Genomic DNA, 27,294 nt, shown 5'->3' with positions numbered 1-27,294 from the left:
CATCTTCTGGTCAAGAGCTCTGTCTAGTTCTATATGCGAGTATAGCTTCCGCTTTTTTGCACTCGTCTATCCTTTCAGCTTTCTTCCTGACTTAGAATCAATGGCCTCATGCCATCTCGAGTGAATCTCATCAATCGGGTAATTCTTATGGTGTTTTGCAAATCTCCGGTCTGTGAAGTACTTGATCAGTCTTTTCACGCGTGTCAACTTGCAGTTGACGTTTGTACTCCACTCTAGCAAACTTCCCTTTTGAAAAAAAAATGCCCGATTCTTCATGCCTTTCATCAATTCCCGCGCCGGATTTCAGCTTTTCTTTGCCTACCCATCGGAGGTGTTATCTCTGTCAGGTTCTCTATGAAAACCCTTGTGTAATTTGGGATTCTTTATGGCTTATGCCTTTTAAGATAGAGCGTTGAAGATGGGAGGGCGCCCGATGTGTAATGGATGAAGGGTGGGATAGGTCGGGGGTCGGGACACGAAGATTCTTTCACGAAAAACCTGCGTGTGCTGCGAAAGGATCGGATCCTCCATCGAATAAGAATCTTTTTGAGCTCTGATACCATTGTAACAGGCTTGGACACTCCAAGCGAGAAATCAATAGCAACACACGAACAGAAACTTCAAAATCATTGAGCTGAGAGAGAGAGACACACGGCACGGCGGAGTTCCTCGCTCAGAAGCATTGGCCCCAAAGACTGGCGCCCCTTTCGGTATTTCTTTGTTTATTGATCACAACAAGGTACAACTCCTGAGGGTCCTCTGCTCTCAGACTCTGCGTCCAGATGCTCTACAGAGTGAGGCCCCAAGGGCTCTTATAACCAATACAAGGGATGCCCAAAAGCAATAAGTCCAAAAGCACTTTCCCCCAAAAGCATCGCTCTCAAAAGCTAGCGTTGGAGCAGTCAACGTAATTTGCGAAAATCCGTACAGCCTGCCAATTAGCACAATAACACAAAATCCGGAAAATCCATACAATGCTGCCACATCACCATCCATACGGATTGCCACATCAGCATGTCAGCGCGATTTACAAAAATCTCTTCCGGATGTCAAGCTTTTGGTATTTAGGGTTTCAGGCCCCACGGTTGGTGCTTTGAAGTTCGTTCAGGTTGAGTTTCTCTTGTCCACTCAGCCATTCTCTTCCAGTTGGTCATGCCATGTCATCACTTTGTGACACAATCAAAGTAAATCCTATAAACTTCAAGAGAGATGTCTTCCACATCATGAGCAAAGTGGAGTGCTTCTATAAGTGAAAATTTGAAGCAAGGGAAAGGGTCAATTTCCATGGCATGAAACATATGAGAGTTACGGTTGGTGACATATGGTCCAGATAACCCAAAACCTAACCGAATCGAAGATCTCAAATGGAGACTGCGATGGCTGGAGGACTCCAAAAATCCAAAGCCGTCTGTGAAAGATTCCGGCAGGGAAACGAAGGCGCAGAGCAAAGGACTCTTGCTTGATGAAAGACCGGGAGCAACGGCAAACCCAAAGCAAATGCATCACAGTCTCCTCAGCCCCATGACATCAGATACAACGAAAGGAAGCAATGCGCCACACATGCAATAAAGTACCAACCGGTAAAGCACCCACCATACATCGCGATAAGAAAATGCGCTCTTTGAGAGGTAGATGATTCTTCCAATGCGAGACAACGTTCTTTGCCACCACATCTAAGACTTGGAGAGTGACCACAACTGATTTCTGTGAGACACGATCCATGCATCAGATTGCAGCAAATCATAAACTGATCTTGCTAATATGCAGTCCAACCTAGTATGGACGAGAGTCCAATTCGAGAGCCAGGAGTTCACGAGTAATGGAGGCACTGGGTAAACACCAAGCAACTACTGAATTTTTTGCCACAAATGTTGATAAAGAGGTCCCAGCTCATAACGAAGAGTGGCAGTGGGAAAGGAGAGGACTTGCCCTGTGTCATCCACCACCTGATCAACTTGGGATACCGCTTTTTGCAAAAGAAAGTATGATTGTCGAGGAGAGTGTTAAAACAAAGTGAGAGAGAACGCTTTACTCCAGTGAATGCTCTCCAGCCGGAGGCAATTACCTTGAGGGGACTTGCAACCATGCCAGGACAAATGCAGGTGACAGCCTTCCAATCAGCAACCATGGACAAAACGAAGGGACATCCCGGAATATGGCCATCAAGCTGCCCAAAGATGACATCCCAATACGAGGGGCACCAGTGACCAAAAGGTGTGACAATACCACCGCATAAATGTGAAACCATGAACGTCCAGGACTGTTGCTGTTCCACCAAAACAGGCAGGAGCATGGCTTTCCTGGCAAAACATGGCGACGTAGATCCAAAATATTAATCCCTCCCAATCTCTTGGGTGTGCATAACTTACTTATCCATGGATAAAAACCGCAACCCCTTCTTGTTGGAGGATGTGCGCCACAACTGCTTCAATATGCAAGACATAAGAGACCCTAGGCACCGCTGAGGCCAGGATAGAAGCAGTAAATAGACTTGTACATAAGCCATCATAATGCATTGGATGATTCTGAGCCGCACATGCAATGGCCAGGTTGACAATTACCAATAGCTTAGCTTTAATTGCAATCTTTGGAGTACCCAATCTAGTTTTTGTGCCACAGACACTTTCCAGCCGACCGGATATCCCAGATGACGCACTATGCTTGCAAATGATGGCCACCAGCAAAGTTGCTGACTCAGGGCCACTCTTGGCCAACCATCAAAGACGGGGGCAGAGCAATGGCAGTGGGCTGTGTCTGCTGGTGTTCAGCATCAGCAGTACAGGGGAGGGTGAGGTGCAGGGGCAGCACAGCAGGGCTAGATGTGGCAGCAGCGGGCGGACAGAGCTAGCTGTGTGGGGCGGGGAAGCGATGGGTCAGTGTGTAGCTGCTTATTTAAATCCTCTTGCCTTGGTAGTCCTTTTACAAACTGGTTTTTTCTTAAACTAAATACTTCATAAACAGGATGCTGAAAATAAAGCTGTGAGAAACAAATCTTAGGTCCCTCCCAAAGCATGAAAACTTTCAGAAGCTGAGCACACACTTTCACTTGCCTTCTGACTGTTGTCCAACTAGAGAGAACCATTGTTGAAGTTTTATCTTTGTATAAACAATGGAATAAGGCATGTGTGCTGTCACAGGTCTTAACACTCTGAGGTTTTGGTAGTTGTAAGTTATCAATATGATTTTCTTGTGTCAAAGTTTGTCAGTAAGCTTTGTTGATCCACCAGAAGATTTCTATGCAGCTCATGGTGCATACAATATCGGTATATTTTTGTGGCGCCCTTCAAATATCGCAAAGCAGTTTGCTAAAGAATGGAAAGAGCAACTTCTTGCTGATGACAACATTTGGGATCAGAATGGATTTAATGATTTGATGAGAAAGCGTCGAGGTCCATCTGTAGAGGGTGAGAATGGAATTTTTTATTCCTATAATGGAAGTTTGAAGCTAGGGGTTCTTCCTGTCAGTATCTTCTGTAGTGGCCATACTTATTTTGTACAGGTACGGCTTAATTAGCACTGGCATTTTGTTCTGATTCAACATGTCCTTCCTAAAGACTTACAAGCTCTTTGTACCTTATTGTTCCTATTCTGGGTAAAACAGGCTTTGTATAAAAAGCTGGGCCTCAAACCTTACGCAGTGCATACGACCTTTCAGTTTGGTGGAACACCAGGCAAACGGCATCGATTAAGAGAGGCAAAGCTTTTTTATGATAAACCTGACTATTACAATGTCTCAGGTGCCTGTAGTCTTGTTGAGCTTTTCAATTGTTGATCCTCGATCATTGTCGTCACTGATTGGTAATCCATGAATTTATGCTCTGAATCTACAGGTGGGATTCTATCATATCGCTCTTCAATTCCTCAGGATTTGTTGACTAGTGGACCTAATTCAATTGAGAATCATTTTAATCTTGTCAATTATCAGGTGATTTTTCACATTGTATGAATTACTAGATAGGTAACTCCTAAGTGTTTGTTCTTTAACATTTCTAAGTTTCCACCACAGATTAGACAGATACGAGATGCATTGGCAATAGCTTCTATTTTAAACCGAACTTTGGTAAGTCTCTTGCTTACTATCACTGTTCTGACACTATGGCAGTATGATTGTTTTGGTTTTCTTTAAGCCATTGCTTATTTTTTGTGTGGAGTTTGGCATTTGAAAATTACAGGTGATGCCTGAAATGTGGTGCAGACTTGACCGCCTATGGTTTGGACATCCTGGTGTGCTTCCAGGAACAAGGACTGACCAGCCTTTCCTTTGTCCCCTGGATCACGTTTTTGAGGTAATATCAATTCTGTCTTCTGTTACTGTAGCATCAAAGTAATGCTGTATATTGTTCTTGTGACGCTCAGTTTAGTTCTCTTCATTACTTGTTTAAATGGTTTTGCTTGTTTGATGTTATTGCTGTTGTTGTGTGTACAAGCTTTGGTGTGCATTTGTCCCATGGGAAATTGGATACCTAGAGTTAAAGGCTGTTGTTCACAGGCAAACACCCTAATATGTCTTAATTGTGAGTAGTTTTCGCCGATGTAACGATCAAGATTTTTTCCCTCGTGCAGGTCAACAGAATGCTAGAGATTCTTGATGTACACGCTTTTGGGCCAACCATTCACTTCAGAGAATATTCTTTTCTCAACAATCCAAGGCTGCCCCAGGAGGTTTGTTGCTCACCCTTTGGAATTGTAAGGTTGCTAGCATGCTCAATTGCACCACAGCAAGTCTAGGAATAATGTCCTGTTTGTTTGTTCACTTTGACTGTGCGAGTAAATTTTCAGGTTTTAACACCTAGAGGCCTTTTTAATAATATGTTTCCTGGACTAGCATCGTGCACGTTCCCCAATTTCTTAAAAGCAACAAGATAAAGATTATCTGTAAATTGCTATCTGAACCTGGCTTTGGGGCTGAGTTGTTGGGAAGTTTGTGGTCAAAATCTCGGTTGTCTATGAATTTTCCCCAAGTTTGCAAGGAGTCTTAAGCAAGACCAGAGTCTTTCAAACAGGTTTTGTTTTCACAGTAATCACAGAACTCTGAATGCATCAATTTCAGTTTTATCTCATAGAGTGAAGACCTGTGAGGTTGTTTACTATTCCCAGTCTTGTGCCTCAGGGTTAGTGCAAGTTGATGAGGGATGATGATAAGGAGGAATACCTTAACTGACAAACATGACATGAGTAGGAATACCTATGCAGGGGGCAAAGTATCATGTTTTTGATACACAAGTTTTCTCTGATATCTTACAATATTGTACACATTCTGACTTGCTGCAATGAGCAGCCCACATTGCCAACTGCTAATATCTTTCTTGCCCCCTTCCAATGATGTGAGAGCAAAGCTGTACAATTATGTCCTCTCATATGCTTGGCTGTCTATACAGATGAAACAATCAAGAATCAAAGTAAAGCTGTGCAAGAAAGGCTCAGAGGGATGCGGCGAAGAGATTGAGGGAAAGTTGAGGCTACCAAGAAATAGTACAGATCTTGAGGTGATGAGTGTTTTCACTGACCTTTGGTAATAGCAATTAGAGCTTCAAAGCAAGTTAATTAAGCATGGGTATATGCCTCTGCTAATTCTACAGATTTTTACGACTCTTTCAAATTACAAAGATGTAAAGATCTTGGAGTTTTCATCAATGAATGCTTCTTTTCATGGCTTTGAGGATAAGGTATTTGCTCTTGATTACCTGAATGTAAAACTATCCTGTAAGAGGCTTATTAGACAGGAACTGTTTTGCAGGAGAGAGAAGCCAAATTTCGAGCTCGCGTGAAACGCTACACTGGTATATGGTGTTGTGCAGAAAATTTGCAGCGTGGCCATATTTATTACGATATCTATTGGGATGAAAAGCCTGATTGGAAGCCCGTTCCGCCAGCCACGCAGCAGGATGATCACCCTCCTTTCTAAACGGGCTGTGGGCGATCGAATGTTCGTTGTTGAACACTGAAGGCCAACTTCCTCTACAGCTAGCAGTAATATGAGAGGTGCATAAGGCCTTGCAGATCTGGACACCAGCATATGGCATTAAGACGTTTTGCCTGCAGCAAAAGCTGGAGTTGCATCCCACAGACTATAGATCTTAAATGATATGGTCATACAAAATGGGAAGAGCACCTGCTGTTGATGTATAGTCCATGTGACTTTCCACTTCCACGAAGCAGGAGCTGCAAAACACAGGATTATGTATAGGCTTAAATATCATCTTGTGCTGGAGAACAAAGGATCTCCACCAAGATGGACTAATTCGAGAAGTCCGATTGGGCTATACCGCAGTTCTACCAGGTTTCCATACTAACACATTAAGTATTAAGATAAATTCATACTGGGATCCAATCCTCTACTCTACTCTTTGATAGTGGGGGGTTGTCAAAGTTCTTGTAATTCCAATTACATATAGATCGTATTCTTTGAAGAGCCATTACAGAAGCTCACTTTCACCAAACAGGCTCTTAGTAGCTGGTAAAAACAATTGAGGTTCAATTTATCGATGGCATGTACTCATTGAAAGGGACAGTCATTGTGTCTTTATGCTAAAGCCGAGAGAACTGCACTTTTTTCCAATTGAGCCTCATTTGATGAAAAAGACATCAATGGCTCTGTAATATAGATGAGATTGTCCTACTTTTGAAAAGAGACATGTTATGGTACGTGCAAAATACATGTAGACAATCATAGGTTATAAAAGGAAGGAAATGTCCAAGAAAGATTACTTGAGTTAAGTTCTTTGTTATTGAGTGATCGAACGAACAAGACAGAGATAACCGCAATCTACATGCCTAGCAACACTTCAGTACTTCGAAACACTTGAAAAAAAGAGAGAGAAGACGACAGGGTGCGGTGGAGTTCCAAGCCAATACAGGTTGGTTCCAAAGACTCACGTCCGTTTCGGTATTTCTTTATTATTGACTCGTAAAGGTACAATTTTCAAGGGTCTGACTCTCTCCGGAACTTTGTGTCCGGATGCTCCCTGAGAAGTGGCCCTCTTGGCACTTGTAAAGAGTACAAGGGATGCCAAAAGCAGAGCCCCATAAGCATAGGTTCTAAAAGCACATTAAACTCCATGTCACTAGCATCACAAATCGAGGAATTTTTGTACAGTTGCTACCATGTCATCAACCAACGCAATTCCGGGGTGTTTGTACAATTGCCATATCATTGACTTGTCACATACCCCTCTCTTAAAGAAAAGTAATTGTCCTCAATTACACTTGCAAGATAGCTAAAGGGCACAAACTTTCTTCAGTAGACATTGACTCTTAAGTACTTATGTACTAGAGTCCAGAACAACGTACATTCATTGAACATGTAGTTCACAATAAACACTATTGGGATGTGGGCTTTTGTTGTAGCTCTTGTGTGAACAACCTCTTTCACTTAGAAAAGAGAGGTGTCAATAATCTATGTGAAGAACCTCTTACAATCCATGTGTAAAGCATAGCCACTTGTATTTGTGCATAGGTAGTGTTTGTGCATAAGCAGCCACATATATGGTTTATGTGTCAAAAGATTGTTTTCTTGTATATGTCTATATAGAGGCACATTATGCTCAATAAAAACCAAGTTTATCATTTGCAATTATACTCTATTGGAACAAGTCCCGACTTTCAATTACTCACTTTGCATGCAATTGTAGTGGAAAGTTGCCAATTTCTTTTTCTCAACGACATTTCTAAAACACTCGAACAAAAAAAACATGGATTGCTCTCGGTGCTTGCTATGTGGGCATAAAGGATCCAAGTGGAAAAAAAGAGCCAACACAACTTGAAATCGACTTTGAATACCAAAGTCTATCAATAAAACTCTCATGTTTGTCCAATAAAAATGAGCATAGTTTGGTGCAAACGATGACAAGCACACTACTGGAGATAAAATCATGTGCTTCGTTTTATAAGTGTTCTTTAGAATATTTTGAAGGCTACATACCATGTTAATGAGTTCGCTATGCAAAGTGGAGGCTCTCCTAACGTGTGCATTGGCAGGGATAGCAACTACTCAAGTTCAAGGCATTAAGTGTCGTCGTTATCGAAGATTTCCTCAATCTTAATGCAAATAAATGTATACTATTGGATCGCACTCTATATGCCTTCATAAACAAGCACACTGAGTCAGTTCTATCCCACAGCTCTAAACTTAAGGAGTGACAAGACCCTAAAGAGATTGTAGAAACATTTGGCATGAGGCACATCATCCGTTCCATACCAACTGATGTAATTCAGAGAAAGACAACCAATCAATGATTTAAATTCAAAAACAACAAAAAAAATTTTGATTTTTTAGTTTTTTTTTCATTTTGTACCATGTATTTTTCATTTTGTTTGCAAAACTTTGATTAAAGCAATGCATGTCCAAAACAACTTCCACTAAACCCCCAATCGTAGGAACGCAGGCAGCGCAGCGTATAATGGACCTCACACACTTTCCGTGTGATCCCCCCAACCTCGTTTCAACAAAATTTTGTCCAATGACCTCCCTCGACCTCCAAGACTGAGTGATCGGCTTTGTCACTTAAACAACTTGAAATATACAATTACAATGTGTACTAGTGGATCGCAAAGCTACTATATATGCCTTCCTAGACAAGCACCTTGAGTCAGTTTTATCCCACTGCTCTAAACTTAAGGAGTGATAGACCCTAAAGAGATTGTAAAAACCTTTGGCATGAAGCCCATCATTCATTCCATACCAACTGATGTAATTCAAAGTAAGACAACTAATCAATGATATAATTTCAAAAACAATAAAAATTGATTTTTTAGTCTTTTTTTCGTTTTGTACCATATATTTTTTAATTTGTTCATTTTGTCTGCAGAACTTTGATTAAAGAAATGCATGTCCAAAACAACTTCCACTAACCCCAATCGTAGGAACACAGGCGTCGCGGCATATCGTGGACCTCACACACTTCTCGTGTGATCTCACACAACCACGTTTCGACAAAATTTTGTACAATGACCTCCCTCGACCTCCAAGACTGAGTGATCAGCTTTGCCACTTAAACAACTTGAAATATACAATCACAAATAATTCACAATTTTAATCAATTAATTGTACAATTGCACCAAATAATAGAAGTAGAATCGTTGATATTATGCGAAAAGATTAAAATTCTTAAAAGAGAGGTTGTACAGACATTATTCTAATTCTTGTGGAAGCATTAATGTTTTTTAAAGTGGCCCTCTTCAAGTACACCATATTAAAAACACCATTGTGAGAGAGAGAGAGAGAGAGAGAGAGAGATTTCATCATCCTTTTTGAAGGTCCAATATGACCCATGGACCAAAAGAAACGTATCTTGTGGAATGTACGAAGCTTATAAGTGACTCAATGCTGAAGAATTGTGGAAATGAGAGAGAGAGAGAGAGAGAGAGAGAGAGAGAGAGAGAGAGAGAGAGAGAGAGAGAGAGAGAGAGAGAGAGAATGAAATTAAATCTTATATTAGTGTCTTCAAAAGGCCAAAATGACCTATGAGACCAGAAATTTACAATGTGGTGGATCTGATACAAAGCTGAGTAACAAAATAAAAAATACAATAGAATCTTTGGTGGATTCTGCATTGCTCTATGGAGATGAGATATGGGGACCTTCATTGGACCATCATGGGAGGTTGGGTCGCATTGATGGATGGGGAAACATGGAGAAACCTCTGGTCTCTATGATCTCGCAGCTTATTAGGCCCAAGGCTTCAGTACCATGTGACATTATCCGAGCAGAGTTGGCTATCCCCCACTGGTGATTGAGGCGCTCACTAGATCAGTCTCCTTTATACACCGCATGTGGGACCTTCCCAAATAGATATGCCCGCCTAGCACTTGAGTCCTCCTGACAGTTAGCCTTGCAAGGAGATACAACATGCTGGTATGGGGAGATAACATCATGGTTTTAGGCACATGGGTTTATATGGAGAGATTTACCCCCTTCCAGTACTCATTGGATGCACCCTCTTTGACTATTACACATCCCAAGATCACCGGGCTCATCCGTAGGACCTAACTTAGCTAGACACCAAGAGGACATGGATACAGCCGACACAAGAGCTGGGCACGAAGATGTCTTTCTATAGAGAGCATCTTCTCCAGCTTACAGAGGACGGCTTTGTGACGAGACCCAGATACATGGACACCCACTTGTCTCATGGGATAAGATGTGCTATTGGCTAGATACACACATCTTCACACCAGCTTCAGGTTGAGACTGGGAGATACGACAGAGTACCATCCGTGTCAGGCCAAGGGCCAAACCAAGGGGTCATGGACTCGGCCAAGGGCCGGCTGCCAGTGGGAAGGGGTCGAAAGGGGCTAGGAGCCTATTAAAGGGAGGTTGGGTGGATGGACCAGGGGGGCAGTCCCTTGGTGTTTACACTGGTATCAGAGCTAAACATAGAACTGAGGCACGTTTTTGCTTTTGGGATGCATGTTGCATGCAACCTCAAGTCGAGGAGTGGAAGACGAAGCCGAAAAACTCGAGCGTGTGCAGAGGTGCTAAGCCGGGAAGAAGGCCTCGATCGAACCTGCGTAAAATATCTCGAATTCGGGCTCAGTTGGAGCGCAAGGGGAAGCTGCACAAGTGCCGACACTGCGACGCCCTCAAAATCGGGCCGAGTAGCGAGCTTGTTCCTCCTTCGTCATCGCGCAGTGACCCGCCCTCTGTTGCAGACAGAGAATTCGTCAAATTTTTTTTTTCTCTCTTCACTTGAGTTACCCTAAGACTCAGTGAAGAGCCTTTGCCCACGGGGTCACGGACCGGCAAGGCCGGCTGCCTTCTTTCGCTGCCCTCTTTTCCTCGGTGGCCATACATCACACATCGGTTGTGGATTCTTCAACAATAAGCAGTCCGGTTGTGCTGCAACTCGGACTTATAAGTTTCCAAGAGCCGACAATTGTTCGTAATTTTCTCCGTTGTGGCTTCTTGCATACGATGCAAGCCCAATCGGCGGCAACTGCAACTTGATTTGTGTCTTCAAGTTTCTTCTTGGCTGCAAATTTTGTCACCAACTTTCCAGTTTATTTGGTGTATTGCATATGACGCAAACCAGACTATTGGCAAATCGAATTTGTTCCCTGCTTTCGAGTGAATCATCCACTGCAATTTTGCTCGTTGTTGTCAAGCTGATAGTGGTTGTGGATTGAACTTCATTTTCGAAGTCGGCTTTCTTTCTTCTCAAAGGCGTAATTATACGATTCCTTGTTGCAAACGGCTACGAGCTCGTCGAGAATTTGGTATTTTTCTTTCTTTTCTTGCACAGCACGTTCACAACATGGATTCGGACATAGATATGCATCATGCATTCGATTTCGAGCAGTCCGCACACATTGCGTCTGCCGATGCCACGCAGACGGTTCCTCTCACGGAGAGTAATCGTGCCACAACGGCGACAGACGATGCATATGAGTTGCTGGACATGCAAGATTTCCGAGCATTGCAAACACGCATGACTGTGCTCGAAACGAATTTTGCACAATTAAATCAGAATGTCAAAGCATTATCCGATTTGATTAAGTTGCATATGCGGCAACAGGCCATGGGCCCTGCTACTCAGCCAACTCAGGAGCAGGGCTCCACACCAAGCCAAGGGTCGGCTGCTGGGCAGGGCCCTCCTCCGGGACCGCTGCACTCTCTGACCCAAAAAGAGGTGGACGATTTGTTGAAAAATACAAAGCCACCAATTTTTCGGGGAGAAGAGCGTGAGCGAAACAAGGACATCATGAATATTTTTCTCAGTAAGTGGGATGGTATTCATGACCTTAGACGTACCCCGGATGCAGCCAAGGCGCTGCAGACAAGTTTGACTTTGGACGGCAAGGCCTACAAATGGTGGATGTCTCTCAAGGAGAAGGACATGCTACCACAGACTTGGGTAGCTTTTGAGACTGTCTTCAAGAAGGAATTTCTACCTACCAATGAGAAGGATAGAAATTGGACCGCCTGGGACGAATGTTCTATGCGCTAGCATAAAACATCATTGGAATATATTTCCCATTATCGGGATGTGATCCTCAAGCTGGAAGGGATGGATACCTTTCAGCAGGTGCGTGGGTTCATCCGTGGGTTAACTCCCGAGCTTAAGAAGCACGTTAAAACCCAAGATCCACAAACACTTGAGGACGCAATAGTGCAAGCTCACATCCATGATGACCCCGATGATCGGGCATTGCATAGTTCGCATGTGCATGGCACTACACCTGTTTCAACACGTCCACAACATGTGCATCATAAAAGAAAAAATGTATCTACTGCATCAGAGACCTCCAAAAAGCCCAAGGGGTCTAGAGGTCCTCTCTCAACGGAAGAGTTTGAGAAAGCCAAAAAAGAAAAGTTGTGCTTTAAATGTTTGGGAACTGGACATAGCAAAAAGGATTGTCCCAAAGGGAAATCTGCTGCTCAAGACAAGGGGAAGGAAAAAGCAGTGCACATGGTGCAGCTTTTACCTCTTGAATCCTCTTCCTAGTTTGCTAATGTGGAAGTAACACACACCGAGGCGGTGCATGAGTGCTGTATCACGGCCTCCATGTGGCAGTAGACTTTCGGACCACATGAGTTGGTGCGTATGCATGGCTCTATCCAGGGGCACAGGGTGCGGATCTTGGTAGACGATGGTGCGTCACACAATTTCATCAATTATAAATTGGTGAAACGACTCAAATTGCCCCAAACCCCGAGTTCCCATCGCTACAAGGTAGCAATGATTAACGGCCATGATGCTGAGATATGGGAAACTCATGTTAAAGATGTACCTCTGGAAATTCAAGGATACCGTACCTCTTTGGATTTCCGAGTCATGAATATGGAGAGGGCGGATGTGGTTCTTAGTCGTGAATGGTTGCATAGTTTAGGATCATCCCTTAGACGTAGCTATGAGCATAATAGTCTAATGTTTGAATCCAATGGTGTGCACGTGCTGCTGTTGGGGGAGAAGGATGTACCCTCCTCACCACTTATTTGTACAGCGGAGCTTATGAAGCTCGCTTCTGATGATGCAATAGAAGAACTCTTTTTGTGTTACTCATTGTGCCATTTTATTTCCAATGTGGATGATGTTTTTAATAATGATAAAGTTTTGAATAAAACTTCCTCAATGCCGCATTCTTCTCTCTCTCCTCTTCCAGCTATGTCTACTAATTCAAAACAAGCAAAGGTTGCTAATGAATTAAAGGAACTTTTAAGGGAATTCAAGGATGTTTTCCCATATAATTTACCATCAGGGCTACCGCTGACACGTTCTGTGCAACATGGCATAGACGTGGTGGCAGGCATTAAGCCAGTGAGTAAACCGCCTTACAGAATGAGTCATTCTGAGGCTGCTGAGGTGGAACGTCAGCTTGCTGACTATCTCAGTAAAGGGTTTATTCAACCAAGTTCTTCACCATGGGCCTCTCCCATTCTCTTGGTGAAGAAAAAGGACGGTAGTATGCACATGTGCGTAGATTACCGTGGATTAAATGCGGTTACTGTTAAGAACAAATACCCATTGCCACGAGTGGATGAGCTGTTTGATAAACTCACCCACGCTCGTATATTTTCAAAGATTGATTTAAGATCTGGGTATCATCAAGTACGCATCAGGCTTGCGGATATACCCAAAACAGCGTTCCGAACAAGGTTTGGACATTATGAGTTTTTGGTAATGCCCTTTGGGTTAACCAATGCTCCAGCTACGTTCATGACACTCATGGATAGTGTCTTGAGACCATACTTGGAAAAGTTTGTTATCGTTTTCCTCGATGACATTCTTGTATATAGTGCATCTGAGAAAGAGCACTTAGTACATTTGAAACAAGTGTTTCATTTGTTACGCCAAAATCAGTTATATGCCAAGGAATCCAAATGTGATTTCCTCAAGGAGGAAATTCACTACTTGGGGCATGTTATTTCGACTGCAGGGTTACACATGGATCAATCCAAGGTGGATGCCATTCGGAGGTGGCCCTCTCCCAAAAATTTGAAAGAGCTCCAGATTTTTTTAGGCTTTGCAGGTTTTTATCCTTGATTCGTTAAAAACTATGCCCATATTGCTGTTCCCATGACAGATCAGCTGAAAGCCAAGGGCAAGACTTTTCAGTGGGGATTAGAACAACAGCAAAGTTTTGACAAACTTAAGGACACATTAGCCACAGCTCCTGTTTTGGCTATTGTGGATCCCTTAAAGCCATTCGTTTTGGAAACGGATGCTAGTAATCGTGCGATTGGAGCAGTCCTTCTGCAGGAGGGAAGGCCGATTGCATTTAAAAGCAAGAAGCTGGATTCAGCACAACAGAATTACTCTGCTTACGAACGAGACCTCTATGCAATAGTGTCTGCTTTAAAGACATGGCGATATTATTTGTATGGTGCACAGTTCGAGATTGTGTTTGACCATGAAAGCATCAAGTGGTTTACACAACAAAGTGATTTGAAGGGTCGCAAGGCCAGGTGGGCTGAGATTCTTCAGGAGTATGACGCCAAGCTACGATATCGTAAAGGGAGGTACAATGTAGTGGCTGATGCTCTCAGCCGAATGCCAGAGATCAACTCTCTCCTTTTCACGGAATTGCGGAGTGAGTTTTTGAAATCTCTCAAAGGTAAGTGCGAGCATGATACTGCATACTCCAAGGTGTGGAGCTATGTTAGAAAGAGGGATCCTTCTCACTCCAATGTTGGTAGTGGTTTTGTTTCCTCCACACCTAGTTCTCCTCTTTCGAGTGAGGAACTGCAGCGATGGAAGAATTTTTCCATAGATGATGGGTACCTACTCCACAAGGGGAGAGTGTGTGTACCGACGGACGCGGACGTTCGGTGCCAAATTCTTTATGAATGTCACGATAGTCCAAGTGCAGGGCACCCGGGAATTAAGAAAACTTATGCACTTGTAAGACGACAGTTTTACTGGCCAGGTTTGCATGGGTATGTTCAAGACTATGTCTTGCATTGCCAAAAATGTTAAGCTAATAAAGCAGAGCGCCTGAAAGCAGGAGGACTCTTATATCCTTTAGAGATTCCCAATGGTAAATGGGAAAGTATCTCCATGGATTTTATTGTGGGTTTACCAACCACTATTCGAGGACATGACTCGGTATGGGTGGTCGTAGACCGGTTGACTAAACTTTGTCGGTTTATTTCAACCAAGTCCACCATTAAGACTCCAGAATTAGCTAAGTTATTTGTGGACAATCTTTACCGGTTGTATGGATTGCCAAGTAACATTGTGAGTGGTCGTGATCCCAAGTTTAACATTCATTTTTGGAGGGCTGTTTTTAAACGATTGGGTACACACCTTAATTTAAGTACGGCTGATCACCCTGAAACAGATGGTCAGACGGAACGAGTCAACCAAGTGCTAGAGGATATGCTACGAGCATACGTTAGCAAGAAGCAATCAGATTGGGAAGATTATCTTCCTATTCTTGAGTTTGCATATAATAGTGCTAAGCATGTTACAACTGGTTTTAGTCCATTCATGCTTATGTATGGTTTTCAACCTAGATCACCAGTGACGGTGGGGTTGGCAACTGAGAAGCTTCAACAGGTCAAGGAGTTTCTCCAAGATCATATGGGAATGCTGAGACTTGCTCGTCAAAATGTTCGACAAGCACAGGATTGGTATAAGAAGTATGCTGATGAGAAATGTCGGCAAGTTACCTTCACGGAAGGTGAAGAGGTATTTTTGCGTGTGCCAGAGCATTCAGAAAGTCTGAAGACTGGACCTACACCCAAATTATCTCCACGTTATTGTGGGCCATTCAAGATACTCAAGCGAGTTGGTGATAGGGCCTACAAACTTGAGTTACCTGCGCACTCGCGTGTCCATCCGGTATTTCATGTAAGTCGTTTACGTAAACGCTTGCATGGGGACGACAATGTTATCGGCCAGCAGATATTGGTTGATTTCACTGAACCTCCCACTCAACCGCATGAACCTGAACGCATTTTAGATTTTCATGAACTCCGTACTCGTCATCATATACGTAGTCAAGCTTTAGTCAAGTGGAAAGATCGCCCTGAAGAGGGTGCCACTTGGGAAAACATTAGTGTTTTTAAGAAGAAATTCCCCACTTTTGTTTTCGAGGACGAAAACGCTTCTCCAAGGGGGGAGTAATGTCAGGCCAAGGGCCAAACCAAGGGGTCACGGACTCGGCCAAGGGCCGGCTGCCAGTGGGAAGGGGTCCGAAAGGGGCTAGGAGCCTATTAAAGGGAGGTTGGGCGGATGGACCAGGAGGGCAATCCCTTGGTGTTTACAATCAGAGGCCATGCATGCCCCCTGTGTTACATGGAGCCAGAGCCAGAGTTGCACTACACATGCCACTGCCCAGTCTCCTATGAGATACGAGGCCTCTTCCATTGCCTGTTTAGAGAGGGCTTTGGGCCACTCTCTAGAGTCATGGGATACGAGGACCAGAGATGCTTGGGATTGTTTTTGCTCAAGTTGTGCAGACACAAAGAGAGCCTGATGAGAGGAGAGACTAGCTAGTCTCAGAGACGGATCACAGACTTCTTTAGAGCAGACACTGGACATCCGGAGGAGCTACTACCACAGCAGAGCCCACATTCTCCTCACACCAGAGACACACTGATTGACCGAGCGACCAAGCTAGGGAGATTCAGATGCTCACGAGTGTGGAGGACTACACAACACTGACGGAGGCTGCACCAGAGAATTCAAATCACTCTTGCCCGACACACATGATGCCCGATCAGACTACTAACCATGGAGGAGATTGATGAGATCCGCCAGCGACCAATGTTGGATCTCAGCTCTTTCTGAGGATACACCCACACTGTGTTGCTTAGCCCCCCCATTCCACTTCACCCCCTAACCTCTGCTCATAGAAAAAAATGTTAGGTTACTCAATCTACACTCCTCTAGTGATACCTAAGCAACAAATTTCCAGGGTTTGAAGGGCTTTGTTTTCTTTTTGCAAATTTATCTTCTATCAAAGTACACAAAGCTCTTTCATGTTCCGGATATTTGTATACAATGCTTCAACCAATGAGATAATGTTGAGATCGGTAGCATCGTCTTGCTAGTGTAATCTGCTCCAAGTTATATATGTTTGTATACAATGCTTCAACCAATGAGATAATGTTGAGATTGGTAGCATTGCTCCACGTTACTGAGGTGTCACATGTTCAATATTTGACCCACCGCATGGCCACCTCAAGTGTTTTGATTTGTTTGAGGCTGCGGGATCGATCTCATGACTTGGATGTCATACTTACACGATACACACGCAGCTTTGGTAACTGTTGGATTTCAAAAGGTTTGGATATGTGGCGGGCGTCGTGACGAACCGCTCTCTTTTGCTATTAGGGTTTATGCCCGGGTTTCTAACGATCGCCCAACGCAGATCGTCATCGGCCTCGTGTTCTTGGGTCACCAACCATTCTTTCTGCGTAGTCGGAAAGCTGAGCTCAACAGGTTGGCATTCCGTGATCCCTGCCAATGGCCCAAGGCAGGTTTCCGCTCTTCGACAATGAGGCGACCCAGGTGCACAGAAATAACGATGGAGCAAAGGAGAAGCAATACACCAAGGAAGCTGGAAATGGGGGAAAGGGCGGGAAGCTACGCCTGTCTCGCATTTCCCTCTTCAAGAAAAAACCCTATGATCGGCCTTTAGCTTCTGGCACCCGTGCTAGCCCTCTGCCATCAGGCCGACAAGTTTCTTCCCTTCCTGTCCGGCTGGTGGATTCTGCATCCAACCTTTTAACGTCTTCGGCCTCGTATCTGTTTGAGTCATTTTTCAAACGTAGGCAGACCCGTTGGATTGGCAATGGCACTCAGGCTACAGGTGTGCATTGTATGTTTGAAGAAATAGATACCACTTGATCTTTGCTTTTGTTTTGTCATAGGGATTCCAAGGAAGTTATCTAGTTTAAGTTCTCAAGGGCAAGCTGTGTGTGTTGGTTAGTTTGGGGCTTAATCATCCTGCTCTCTTGACCAATGTTATGAGTGTTTGGTGCTCCCTTACATTTAGTAAAATTGTCCCTGGCATTTTCCTTCATGACATCAATGTCATATTAAGATATTTGCATCTCGTGAGTCCAACTGTTTTGGTATAATTGTGTAGTTTTACCATTGCTTATAGACTTGCAAGGGTTGTCTCAAAAACCTGTTAAATCTGGGTTTTCAGTTTGAATTGTCTTGCAATCGCATCTATTAGAATTATGCTAGATCTTTGTTTCATTTTCAACTGTTCACAAGTGGCGATCTCTAAAGCTCTATATTTGAATGGTGCAGCTGGGAGGGGATCACCGGATACCCATGACAGTGAAAAGTCGAACCCTCTCATTACTAGCGTAGGTTTTTGTTTCTCTTCTCACTTTTGACAAATCTTTTCACCATTCCTTTCTCTATATTGGGCTGTTTGTTTGCCAAATCCAGGATAGACACTCTGTTGAAAGTTCATTCCAAGAAGGTGGTGATGGGAGGCTCGGTGGGGGGGATATGGGCTTTGTGGAAGTTGAAGAGTTTTTGAAACAACAGTCGTTATCCAGGTCTAATATTAGTATTTGATAATTTATGTGTATAAGGTGTGCTTTGTGATTGGTGGAATTAATCTGGGCATGCAAATCTTGTTTATCAGGGAGGAAGTGAAGCGATTGACTGAAGTTTTACTTTCTCGAGGTTATGGAGGCAGTGTAGTGAATACCAATCCTGAAGCCACTAGGAGGCTTAACATGGTCAAGCAAGTCAGTGAAGAATCTAATCCTGTTATATTAGCTAAAGCGTACATGGGTAGACGGGAGATGCCCCCATGGCAGAGCACTTCTTCACGACCTATTGAAGTTGCGGGGCCTTCTTCGAGAAAAATTTTACTGGATGGTACTCCTGAGAGGGGCTGTTTGGAGGCTTCAAGGGCTTGTGTGGCATCTGGAGCTTCTGTACGGATGCTGAAAAGGCGACTTATTGCAGATGATGATGATGACATTGTGCTAACAGTGCCTGCGAGAAGGGTTCGTCAGAGGATGACAGTCACACCAAATTCAAGTCCATATCTAAGGCAAGTAACTACTGCAATGGGGCGCCCTCAAGCATCTATAGCAGCTTTGAAACACAGTGACAAGTCTGAAAAGAGTCCGGAGCAGTCAGAGGAAGTCGTATTGCCTTTCAAAGGGAAATCTGTGGAAGAACCTGCAATTGCAACAGGGCCGATCCAGACTGAGGATTTACCTGAGTCATCTAAAGCTAGGGATAGTGCCCTTGACTCAAATAGACAATCTTCTGAGTTGCCAGCATCCAATGATGTACCTGAACCTAGTTTTGAGCCACCTAAGCCTGTGGTGACCAGCCTGTCTCCAGCTCTGGAGAAGTCTGTCTCAGGGTCAGTAGCTATGTCTTCTGAGTTACCTGCCATCTTACCAGAGAAGGCTTCAAAGAGGAAAGGTTTTCGTATCAGTGCCTTTTTTGAGGTCAGTAGTCTATCTCCAGGGTGGTGTTGGCTTGTCTTTTATTGTGTTGGATTTAGATCACAAGCCTTTTTCTTTTTCTTGCAGGATTCCTCTTCAGATGAGGAGGCCATTGTGCCTATCACTGACACGGCTTTGATCGAAGCAAAGGAGGGTACAACAAGGCAGCTTTTTGCAATCCTACCTGATAATATACCTCGCTCTTCTGCACTTGACTCTGCCAAGAGACCTGTGCCAGTAGAACGGCAACCAAATAGTGTTGCTGGGAGGCCTAAAAGTCTGCCTGTGGTTTCCTCAGCAGCACCGTCATTCAAGCCTCCTTCCATGGTTCCAACCATTGAGAAGCAATATACTTTGCCAAGCTACCTGCCTGCAATTACAAACAACGGTAGGGAATCAGGTGAAGTGAAAGCATCCACCACTACACCATCGCCTATTGCATCGTCAGTGCCCCTGATTTCATCTCCACTACCTGTGCCAAGACCGCCACCTGATGTTTCTCCTGCTGAAGCTTCTCTTCTTGTCCCAGAAGCAGAAGCAGTGGCTGCCCCTCTAATTTCCTTGCCATCAGAAACTGCACCAGGGAAAGAACCAGCTAAGAAAGAAGGAGCTAAGCGGAAAGTTGAAGCAACTCAAACTGGAACACCAGAAGCAAGTGGTCTTTTCTTTGCCAGTGCGTCCCAGCCGATGCCAGCAAGCACAGAAAATGTAACACCAAGCCTTATAGCCCCAGCAGCTGGTCCAAAATTTTTAGCAGCAGCTGAAGCGCCAACAGTGTCTGCTTCACGATTGCCATTGTTTGCTGCCACCCCGGCACCTCTACCTGCAGTCAATCAAGCTGGCTCGAGTGAGACACAACCATTCAATGCTGTGGCAGCTGATAGTCCTCTTGAAGCTGGTGGTGCTAGACATTCTCCCATGTTTGAGAGCCCGATCACGGAGAGTAAACAGAATGATGTGGATACCATGGCAACTGATCCAATGACGGAGGAGCCAGACAGCTCAATTTTGGGTCCTTCTGCTCCTGTTTCGTTGTTTGGGTCAACATCAAATGCGGTTTCCACGCCTATAAGTGAAACAGGTGCATTTGCCTCTCGTCCTGCATCCTCTCCATTCTCGTTCCCTATGCAATCTTCAACTCCTTCCGAAGTATCTCAATCTCCTTTTAATAGTCAGTCAGGCAGTGCTACAGGGCAGCTGTTTCCCTTTGGAACTTCTGGGTCAGCGCCTGCTAGTCCTTTTTCATCGAGTTCACAGTCTGCCTTCTTATTCGGGTCTTCTTCTGCAGCCTCATCCACCTCATTCATGTTCCCAGCCACGTCTTCTGCACCCTTAACTTTTCCAGCAACCTCTCCTGCACCTTCTCCTTTCTTGTTTGGTGCTCAGGCTAGCCCATCTTCTTCAGCAAATTCAAACTCAGTATTTGGAGGCCAGACGGCACTATCTGCCAGTGGATTCACTGGGGGAGGAGTTCAAAATAACACTGCCACCTTCTCTTTTCAAGCGCCTCCTACAACACCGTCACCACCATCTTTCCCATTTGGTGGAGCAAGTGCTGGCACCTCGTCTATACCATCAATTCCTTCATTTGGAGGACAGACCTTTCCGTTTGGTGGGCAACCGACCAATGTGGCAGCCAATCCGTTCGCTCAGAGTGGGGGAGCAAATGCCAGCCCATTCCAGTTTGGTGCTGCTGCCTCAACAGCCTCGCAACCAGTCTTCTCAAGTGGGGCTGCTCCTGCTTCAAACTTTTCATTTGGAGCTCAGCCAGCCACATCACCTTTCTCATTTACATTTGGGGGACAGCAGAGTACAACCTCGTCCACTGGACAGCCTTTTGGATTCGGTAATCAGCCTGCGGCACCGGCGCCAAACCCTTTTGCTTTACCTGGTTCTACTGGTCAGGCACCTTCAGGAGCTTCAGGGATGGAATTTACTGGAGGTTTTTCTCTTGGTGCAGCTGGTGCTGGGGAGAAGTCAGGGAGGAAGTTCATAAAAGCAAAGAGGATAGGAGGTGCTAAGAGGGGGAAGTAGTTAACGTCTTGTGGCTTCATGAGAACAGGGGTTATAAGACTCTCACTTCAGCATACTTGTTAAGGAACATGTTGTCACGCACACGACTTGTCAGAGGAGCATGATGTCAATCAAAAGACTTCGGCGATGGGAATTCCCTGCCCAATGGGTTTGATCCATTACGATCGGTAAGACTGACAGTTTAAAGTACCTTCAGATTGTCCAGTTGCAAAGAAAGGAGGTGCAAGTCATTACTTCAAGGTGTAGTCGTGTTGCATGGTCAGTTGCATCAATTGAGCCTGGGATGTTTTGCTAAGACGGGAACATGCTTGTATAGCCATCTGTAAGGTGGCCATTTGGATTCGTGGTGGTTTTCGGTTTTTTTTTGGGGGCTTATGGAAGCCGCAACGGAAGCACAGCTGATGTGTAATCACTGAGATTAAATTGCCAGTTGACCCGATGCATCGAATGGTTGCAGTCGACCGATTGAATGTTTTGGGGTATTGTGTCTGTTGTGTATTTTATGGTTTTCTTTTGATGAACTTGTCAGGCATGTGGGGGTGTCTGATACAGGTGTTGTTATGGCTGCCTCCTGTCTTCATACATACATGAAGAAGGCTTCAATTGTTATTTCTTGAATAAGATTCACTCAAAACTCCTTGGTTTTGCATGGAGAAGAGATATTCATGTCCGTGTCCACAAGGATGCAAGAACTACACATTTTATGGAACTGTTAACATTTTTTTCCGACAAAATGTTAGTCTGCTATCAAGGCCTTGTTATGGGTGTGCAGTATGAGAAGCTACTCGTTGCTTGAGGTGTGAAGCCTTTTTGGTTGAAACTCGTTCATGACACCTCTCCACTTATGTATTGCTGGTGCTGGGTACTTACGTGGTACTGCAAGTGCATCAATTATCATGATTTCAGCTGGTTAAGTAATGTGTTTTGTGCTCAATCGATCCTCACATAATGACATTGACACTGTTCTGAGCTGCGAAAAAGGTCAACTTATGATTCTGATAAGCTGAGCTGCCACAAAGCTAGGTCTTTGGGAATAGTTTTATGTAGATTGAACCTGGCATCTAGCTGTGATCTTTTATTGCACTGCAGCTGATTTATATTATGGATTTAGTGTTCTTCATAGGGTGGACCTCTTCAGGGTTTTAAGTTTTTGGGTACAAATCATGCCTCTTCATCTGTTTTATTTTATAAGGTTTAGGGAATGGTGATACTGTGACATTAATTGGTATTAGCTAACTTATTTATATGAATCTTGTGTCTAGGAATCATGCAAGTTTGATGCTGAAATTAGTTTCATCCCCATCTTCATTGCCGTCATTTTGATGCCTTGATTTTGTAATGATAGTAGCAAATAAGAAGTCACAAATATAGCTATGAGGAGTCTTTTAGTGTCGAGATTGCTTTTTACTGGGATGGAAGGGTGGTGATATTGGAGCTACGCTCCACATGATGGTGGGAGACCTATGTGACCACACTCAAGATGGCAGCCTGGAATTGTAATGGGTTACTCTGTCTTGATGTAAGTGCCTTTGAGGATAGCTTGAGACATCATTTTCTACTCTGAGACGCATCAAGTGGATTGCCACAGGCGAGCGGATATAGATGGGAGACGGTCTGCAGACAGGAGACTGAGACTAGATCAGAGATTGAGGGGGAGTGGCAGTTCTATTAAGGGAGGATCTGCAGCCATTGATATATATAATGCGTAAGGATGAACATGCTAGGTACATGTGGGTGAGGCTCAGGGTAGAGATGGCAGATATCTCTACATATTCTATCTACTAGTTTCCTCCTAGTACGTCAGTATATGCATCACTTAGAGGACAATCCCCTTTGCTGTTTTGGATAATGACATATGGGAGTTTTCCAAGGATGGTGACATTATCATACTAGGGGACTTCAATGCTAGGATTGTCCATTACCAGACACTATTTTATGATACTTCATAGGAGATGCTTAGGGAGCTCGACGTGATAGAGATGGGCGTATCCAGACTATCACAAGATGAGGAATACACTGAGTATGGCAGATACTTGGATAGATATGGGAATTGCTCATAGATTGGCCATTTTGAATGTCTTTCGACAGCTGGAGGTTTTACTTGCTTTCCACTCTGACATGGTGCTAGCACAATGGATTATGTAATGGCCCAGCTAGGTTTTATTCCATTCTTTCAGGATTTCATGGTTGGCACTAGGCCAATTGGAGTAGCAGTTGATCATGCTATCTTGTTTTTCACCCCGACGTTTCAGCTCATCACAGCTCCATTAGGAGAACACACACTCGGTATACCTTCATGAGGGAGACGGATCTTGCGTATATGGATGAGATATACAGGCACCTATGCACTCGGGAGCCAGGACGGCCACTAGCTGAACTCACTCAGATATTGACAGGGACGTTGCATGTTGCAACATCAGAGGCATATCCCCATAGCCAGCCTACACGGAGACGATTTGGGAGCATGCCCCAAGACAATTGGTACGATGAGGAGTGTAGAGAGACGATCAATTACAGAGGGAAGCGCTCATGGGTATTACCACATAGACAGTCACGGACTATCTTTCGTCGCCTAGTGCGATGAAAGAAAAGGGCTTATCTATCTTAGCTAGAGCGAGATCTGTATCAACTATTTATGAGTCAAGACTCCAGCGAAGCATGGAGGCTATTCCATGAGCATTCACCACCACCAGCAAACACATCCACAAAGACGTCACATCCATAGAGACATGGGGGGAATATGCCACATCTCTCTATACAACATCAGGGCAACCACCTTTGTCGGACCCACTAGAGGCATGCCCGGAGATATGTTCTTTCTTTACTGCCGAGAGGGTAAGGAAAGCCATTGACAAGATGAAGACAAGGAGAGCACGTGATCATGATGGTCTGGTAGCAGAGCACTTCATCCATGCCAGAGATATGTGTGCAGAGCTCCTTGCTATGATGTTTAATCAAGCCATGTATGAAGGCTTCATTGAGACTTGGAGTATGTCTATGCTTGGGCCTATTTTCAAGTCGGGAGATCCCATGATTCCCAGGAATTATTGCACCATCATGGTTGGTCGCTAGGTTGTATGGATCCATTCTTCAACAAGAGCCGAGTAGATGGGCAGAGCGGGAGGGCATACAAGCACCAGGGCAAGCAAGATTTAGGAGAGGTTTCTCCACTCTTGACCATATTTTGACATTCAGAGCTATTATTGAGGAGGGTAGACACCATGGCAAGAGGATCTATTGTAGCTTTGTGGAGTTTCGCAAAGCTTTTGACATAGTGCTGAGAGTCGGACTTATATGCAGACTACAGGACCTGGGTGTGCCTACAAAGCTGATTTGGGGTATTCAGGCTTTTATACAAGATAGTGATGGGCCGGGTAAGCACTATCGAGGGAATGTCTGACATGGTTCACTCCACTAGTGCAGTAAAGTAGGGATGCCCCCTATCTCCGACTCTTTTTGGGATGTATGTGGATGAGTTTTCAGACTATGTAGAGCGTCAGGGAAACAGAGGGGCTCAACTAGCAGGGACATGGATTCTGTTGTTACTATATGCTGGCGATATTGTGTTGATTTCTGACTCTCCAGAGGGGATGCAACGTCATTTGGATGCTTTGCATACATTTGCTCGTGACAGTGGATTGTATGTCAACGTGGGAAAAACCAAGATCATGGTGTTCAACACCACACCACAGTGGGTCAAGAGGTCAGCACCCACATTTACGTATGGCCAAGAGATTGTGAAGTACACACATGCATATACTTATCTTGGGGTGGTCTTCAGTGGACCGGTGTTTTCACTGAGGAGAGCATCAGAGACTAGACTGACGAGAGCATATGCAGCCTTGGGAGGACTGGAGAGGATGTGTTAGCAAGTTTAGTTTCAGGAACCACGAACAAAGCTCTGCCTTTTTGACACGCTAGTGATTTCAGCTATGCTCTATGGAGTTTAGGTATGGGGACCCTCGATTGACCACCATGGGAGTTCTGGCAACACAGATGGATGGAGATGTATGGAGAGGCATCGCTCGGATGAATTGGGCTAAGGCATCAGTACCGCATGAGATTATCCGAGCCGAGATAGCCCCCCCCCCCCCCCCCCCCCCCCCCCATGGTGGAGGCATTGACTAAATCAGCATCCTTTATACATGGTTTATGGGATCTCCCTAGGAACAGATACGCTCGGCTTGCCCTGGAGTCTTCTCAACAACTAGCACTACAAGGCGATACAACAGGTTGGTATGGACAGATGATAGCGTGGTTTCAGTCACATGGTTTCAACATGGATGGATTGCCTCCGTTTCAATACTCTTTGGATGCATCCTCCTTGTCTCTCACAAAGACAAAGATCACCAGTCTCATACGCCAAGATGTGATTCACCTAGATATGAGGAGCACATGGATACAACTGACACAGGAGTTGGACACGAAGATGGCCTTCTACAGAGAGCATCTTCTCCAACTCACGGAGGACGGTTTTGTGACTAGGCCTGCATACATGGATACGCACTTATCTCATGGGATACGATGCGCTATTGGATAGATACACACATCCTCACATCAGCTCTAGATTGAGACTGGCCGATTCCGAGGGGTGTCAGCAGGGGCCAGGATATGTCACCTATGTAACTTAGAGCCAGAGACAGAGCTACAATACACATGTCATTGCTGGGCGTACTATGAGATACATGGCCGCTTCCATTGCCTGTTTATAGAAGGTTTCGGTCCATTTTCTAGAGTCATGAGATACAAGGAATCAGAGATGTCTCTGATTGTTCCTGCTAGAGCTGCGCAGACTTACGGAGAGCTTGCTGAGAACATTAGGGGAAAGACAGTCTCAAAGACGAATCAAAGATTTCTTTACACCAGCAGGAAGAGCCAGAGGAGCAGTCATCACAACAGATCTCAGAGCCCACCCACACTAGCGGTACGTTGCTTGACCGAGCCATTGAGCTAGGCAGATCTAGACGCCCGCGACCTCGAGGGATCTCCCACCATTGACGAAGAATGCAGCAGAAGATACAGATCACTTTAGCTCGACATGCAAGACGGCCAAGCAGAGTACGAGGAGGTTGATGAGATTTGACAACGACCTACTCAATTCTGAATCAGCTTCAGATTCATTTCCCTTTTCTTTAGTTTAGTGTTAGTTCTTTGTAATTTCCGTACTCAAACATGATATCAGATTCACCAATTGTAACTTTCTGGTCTCATAGGTCATTTTGGCCTTTCGAAGAGGTTACTATTTCATTTCTCTCTCTCTCTCTCTCTCTCTCTCTCTCTCTCTCTCTCTCTCTATATATATATATATATATATATATATATATATATATAAATAAATAAATATATACATAGGGATGCAGATGGGCTATGTTGCTATTGGAGCTCCATCCGAAGGCTCTCTCTCTCTCTCTCTGCGTAGACTCAGCCCCAGCAGGGCTCTCTCTATTGCTCTCCTGCGCACGTGTAGACTCACCTTTAGCACCAGCGCGTAGGCCTCAGCCTCAGCACCAGCACCAGCACGCAACAGCAGTGTGTGTAGGTTTTAGGGGTGCTGTGCGCAGGTCTGAGGACACCAGGGCATCAGCAGATTGCTCTTAGCAAGGCTTTAGCTGTGGCTCCGAACATTGACAATGGGGATTGAGGAGGTGCTCTCAGTGAGCACAGGTTGTACAAGTTTCCCTCGCCCCTGCTCAGAGAGAGAGACAAACACTAATCAAAAATATCAAGGAAAGTCGGAAAACTCTAAAACTCAGAAAATTAGATTTTTCAATTTTTGGAAAACTTTTGGAAATTGCAGGAATGTAGGCTTGATGTGGGGAATACGTATGTTTGCATGATGTGGGGAATATATGGATACATATTGTGGGCTTAATGTGGTTCTCTCT

General features: G+C 44.5%; 2 protein-coding genes across 3 annotated transcripts in view; both read left to right on the top strand.

Annotated features, from left to right (window-relative positions):
- XEG113 (xyloglucanase 113) overlaps nucleotides 1-6,629 on the top strand; it is a 70,468-nt gene extending 63,839 nt beyond the window's left edge. Inside the window, exons 5-13 of one of the 2 annotated variants that reach the window (XM_086509177.1) lie at nucleotides 3,231-3,499; nucleotides 3,602-3,737; nucleotides 3,831-3,925; nucleotides 4,007-4,060; nucleotides 4,173-4,286; nucleotides 4,564-4,662; nucleotides 5,379-5,486; nucleotides 5,580-5,666; nucleotides 5,738-6,629. In XM_086509177.1, coding sequence (XP_086365303.1) covers nucleotides 3,231-3,499; nucleotides 3,602-3,737; nucleotides 3,831-3,925; nucleotides 4,007-4,060; nucleotides 4,173-4,286; nucleotides 4,564-4,662; nucleotides 5,379-5,486; nucleotides 5,580-5,666; nucleotides 5,738-5,905 — 1,130 coding nt within the window. In that variant the 3' untranslated portion in view covers nucleotides 5,906-6,629. The remainder of the gene's footprint in view (nucleotides 1-3,230; nucleotides 3,500-3,601; nucleotides 3,738-3,830; nucleotides 3,926-4,006; nucleotides 4,061-4,172; nucleotides 4,287-4,563; nucleotides 4,663-5,378; nucleotides 5,487-5,579; nucleotides 5,667-5,737) is intronic. The other variant, XM_086509178.1, reaches the window with a different exon arrangement.
- A 10,596-nt stretch (nucleotides 6,630-17,225) lies between these two features.
- LOC147461708 (uncharacterized) lies at nucleotides 17,226-22,323 on the top strand. The gene is made up of 5 exons (XM_086509176.1): nucleotides 17,226-17,757; nucleotides 18,207-18,265; nucleotides 18,351-18,463; nucleotides 18,553-19,378; nucleotides 19,463-22,323. The coding sequence occupies exons 1-5, from the start codon at nucleotides 17,412-17,414 to the stop codon at nucleotides 21,407-21,409; spliced, it is 3,291 nt and encodes a 1,096-aa protein (XP_086365302.1). The 5' UTR covers nucleotides 17,226-17,411; the 3' UTR covers nucleotides 21,410-22,323.
- The last annotated feature ends 4,971 nt before the right edge of the window (nucleotides 22,324-27,294 follow it).

The sequence above is a fragment of the Adiantum capillus-veneris genome, chromosome 3, assembly GCF_014529385.1.
Source record: "Adiantum capillus-veneris isolate H3 chromosome 3, ASM1452938v2, whole genome shotgun sequence".
NCBI classification, from domain to species: Eukaryota; Viridiplantae; Streptophyta; class Polypodiopsida; order Polypodiales; family Pteridaceae; genus Adiantum; species Adiantum capillus-veneris.
The sequence above is the reverse complement of the archived record's forward strand: the minus strand, read 5'-3'. Positions and strand labels throughout refer to the sequence as shown.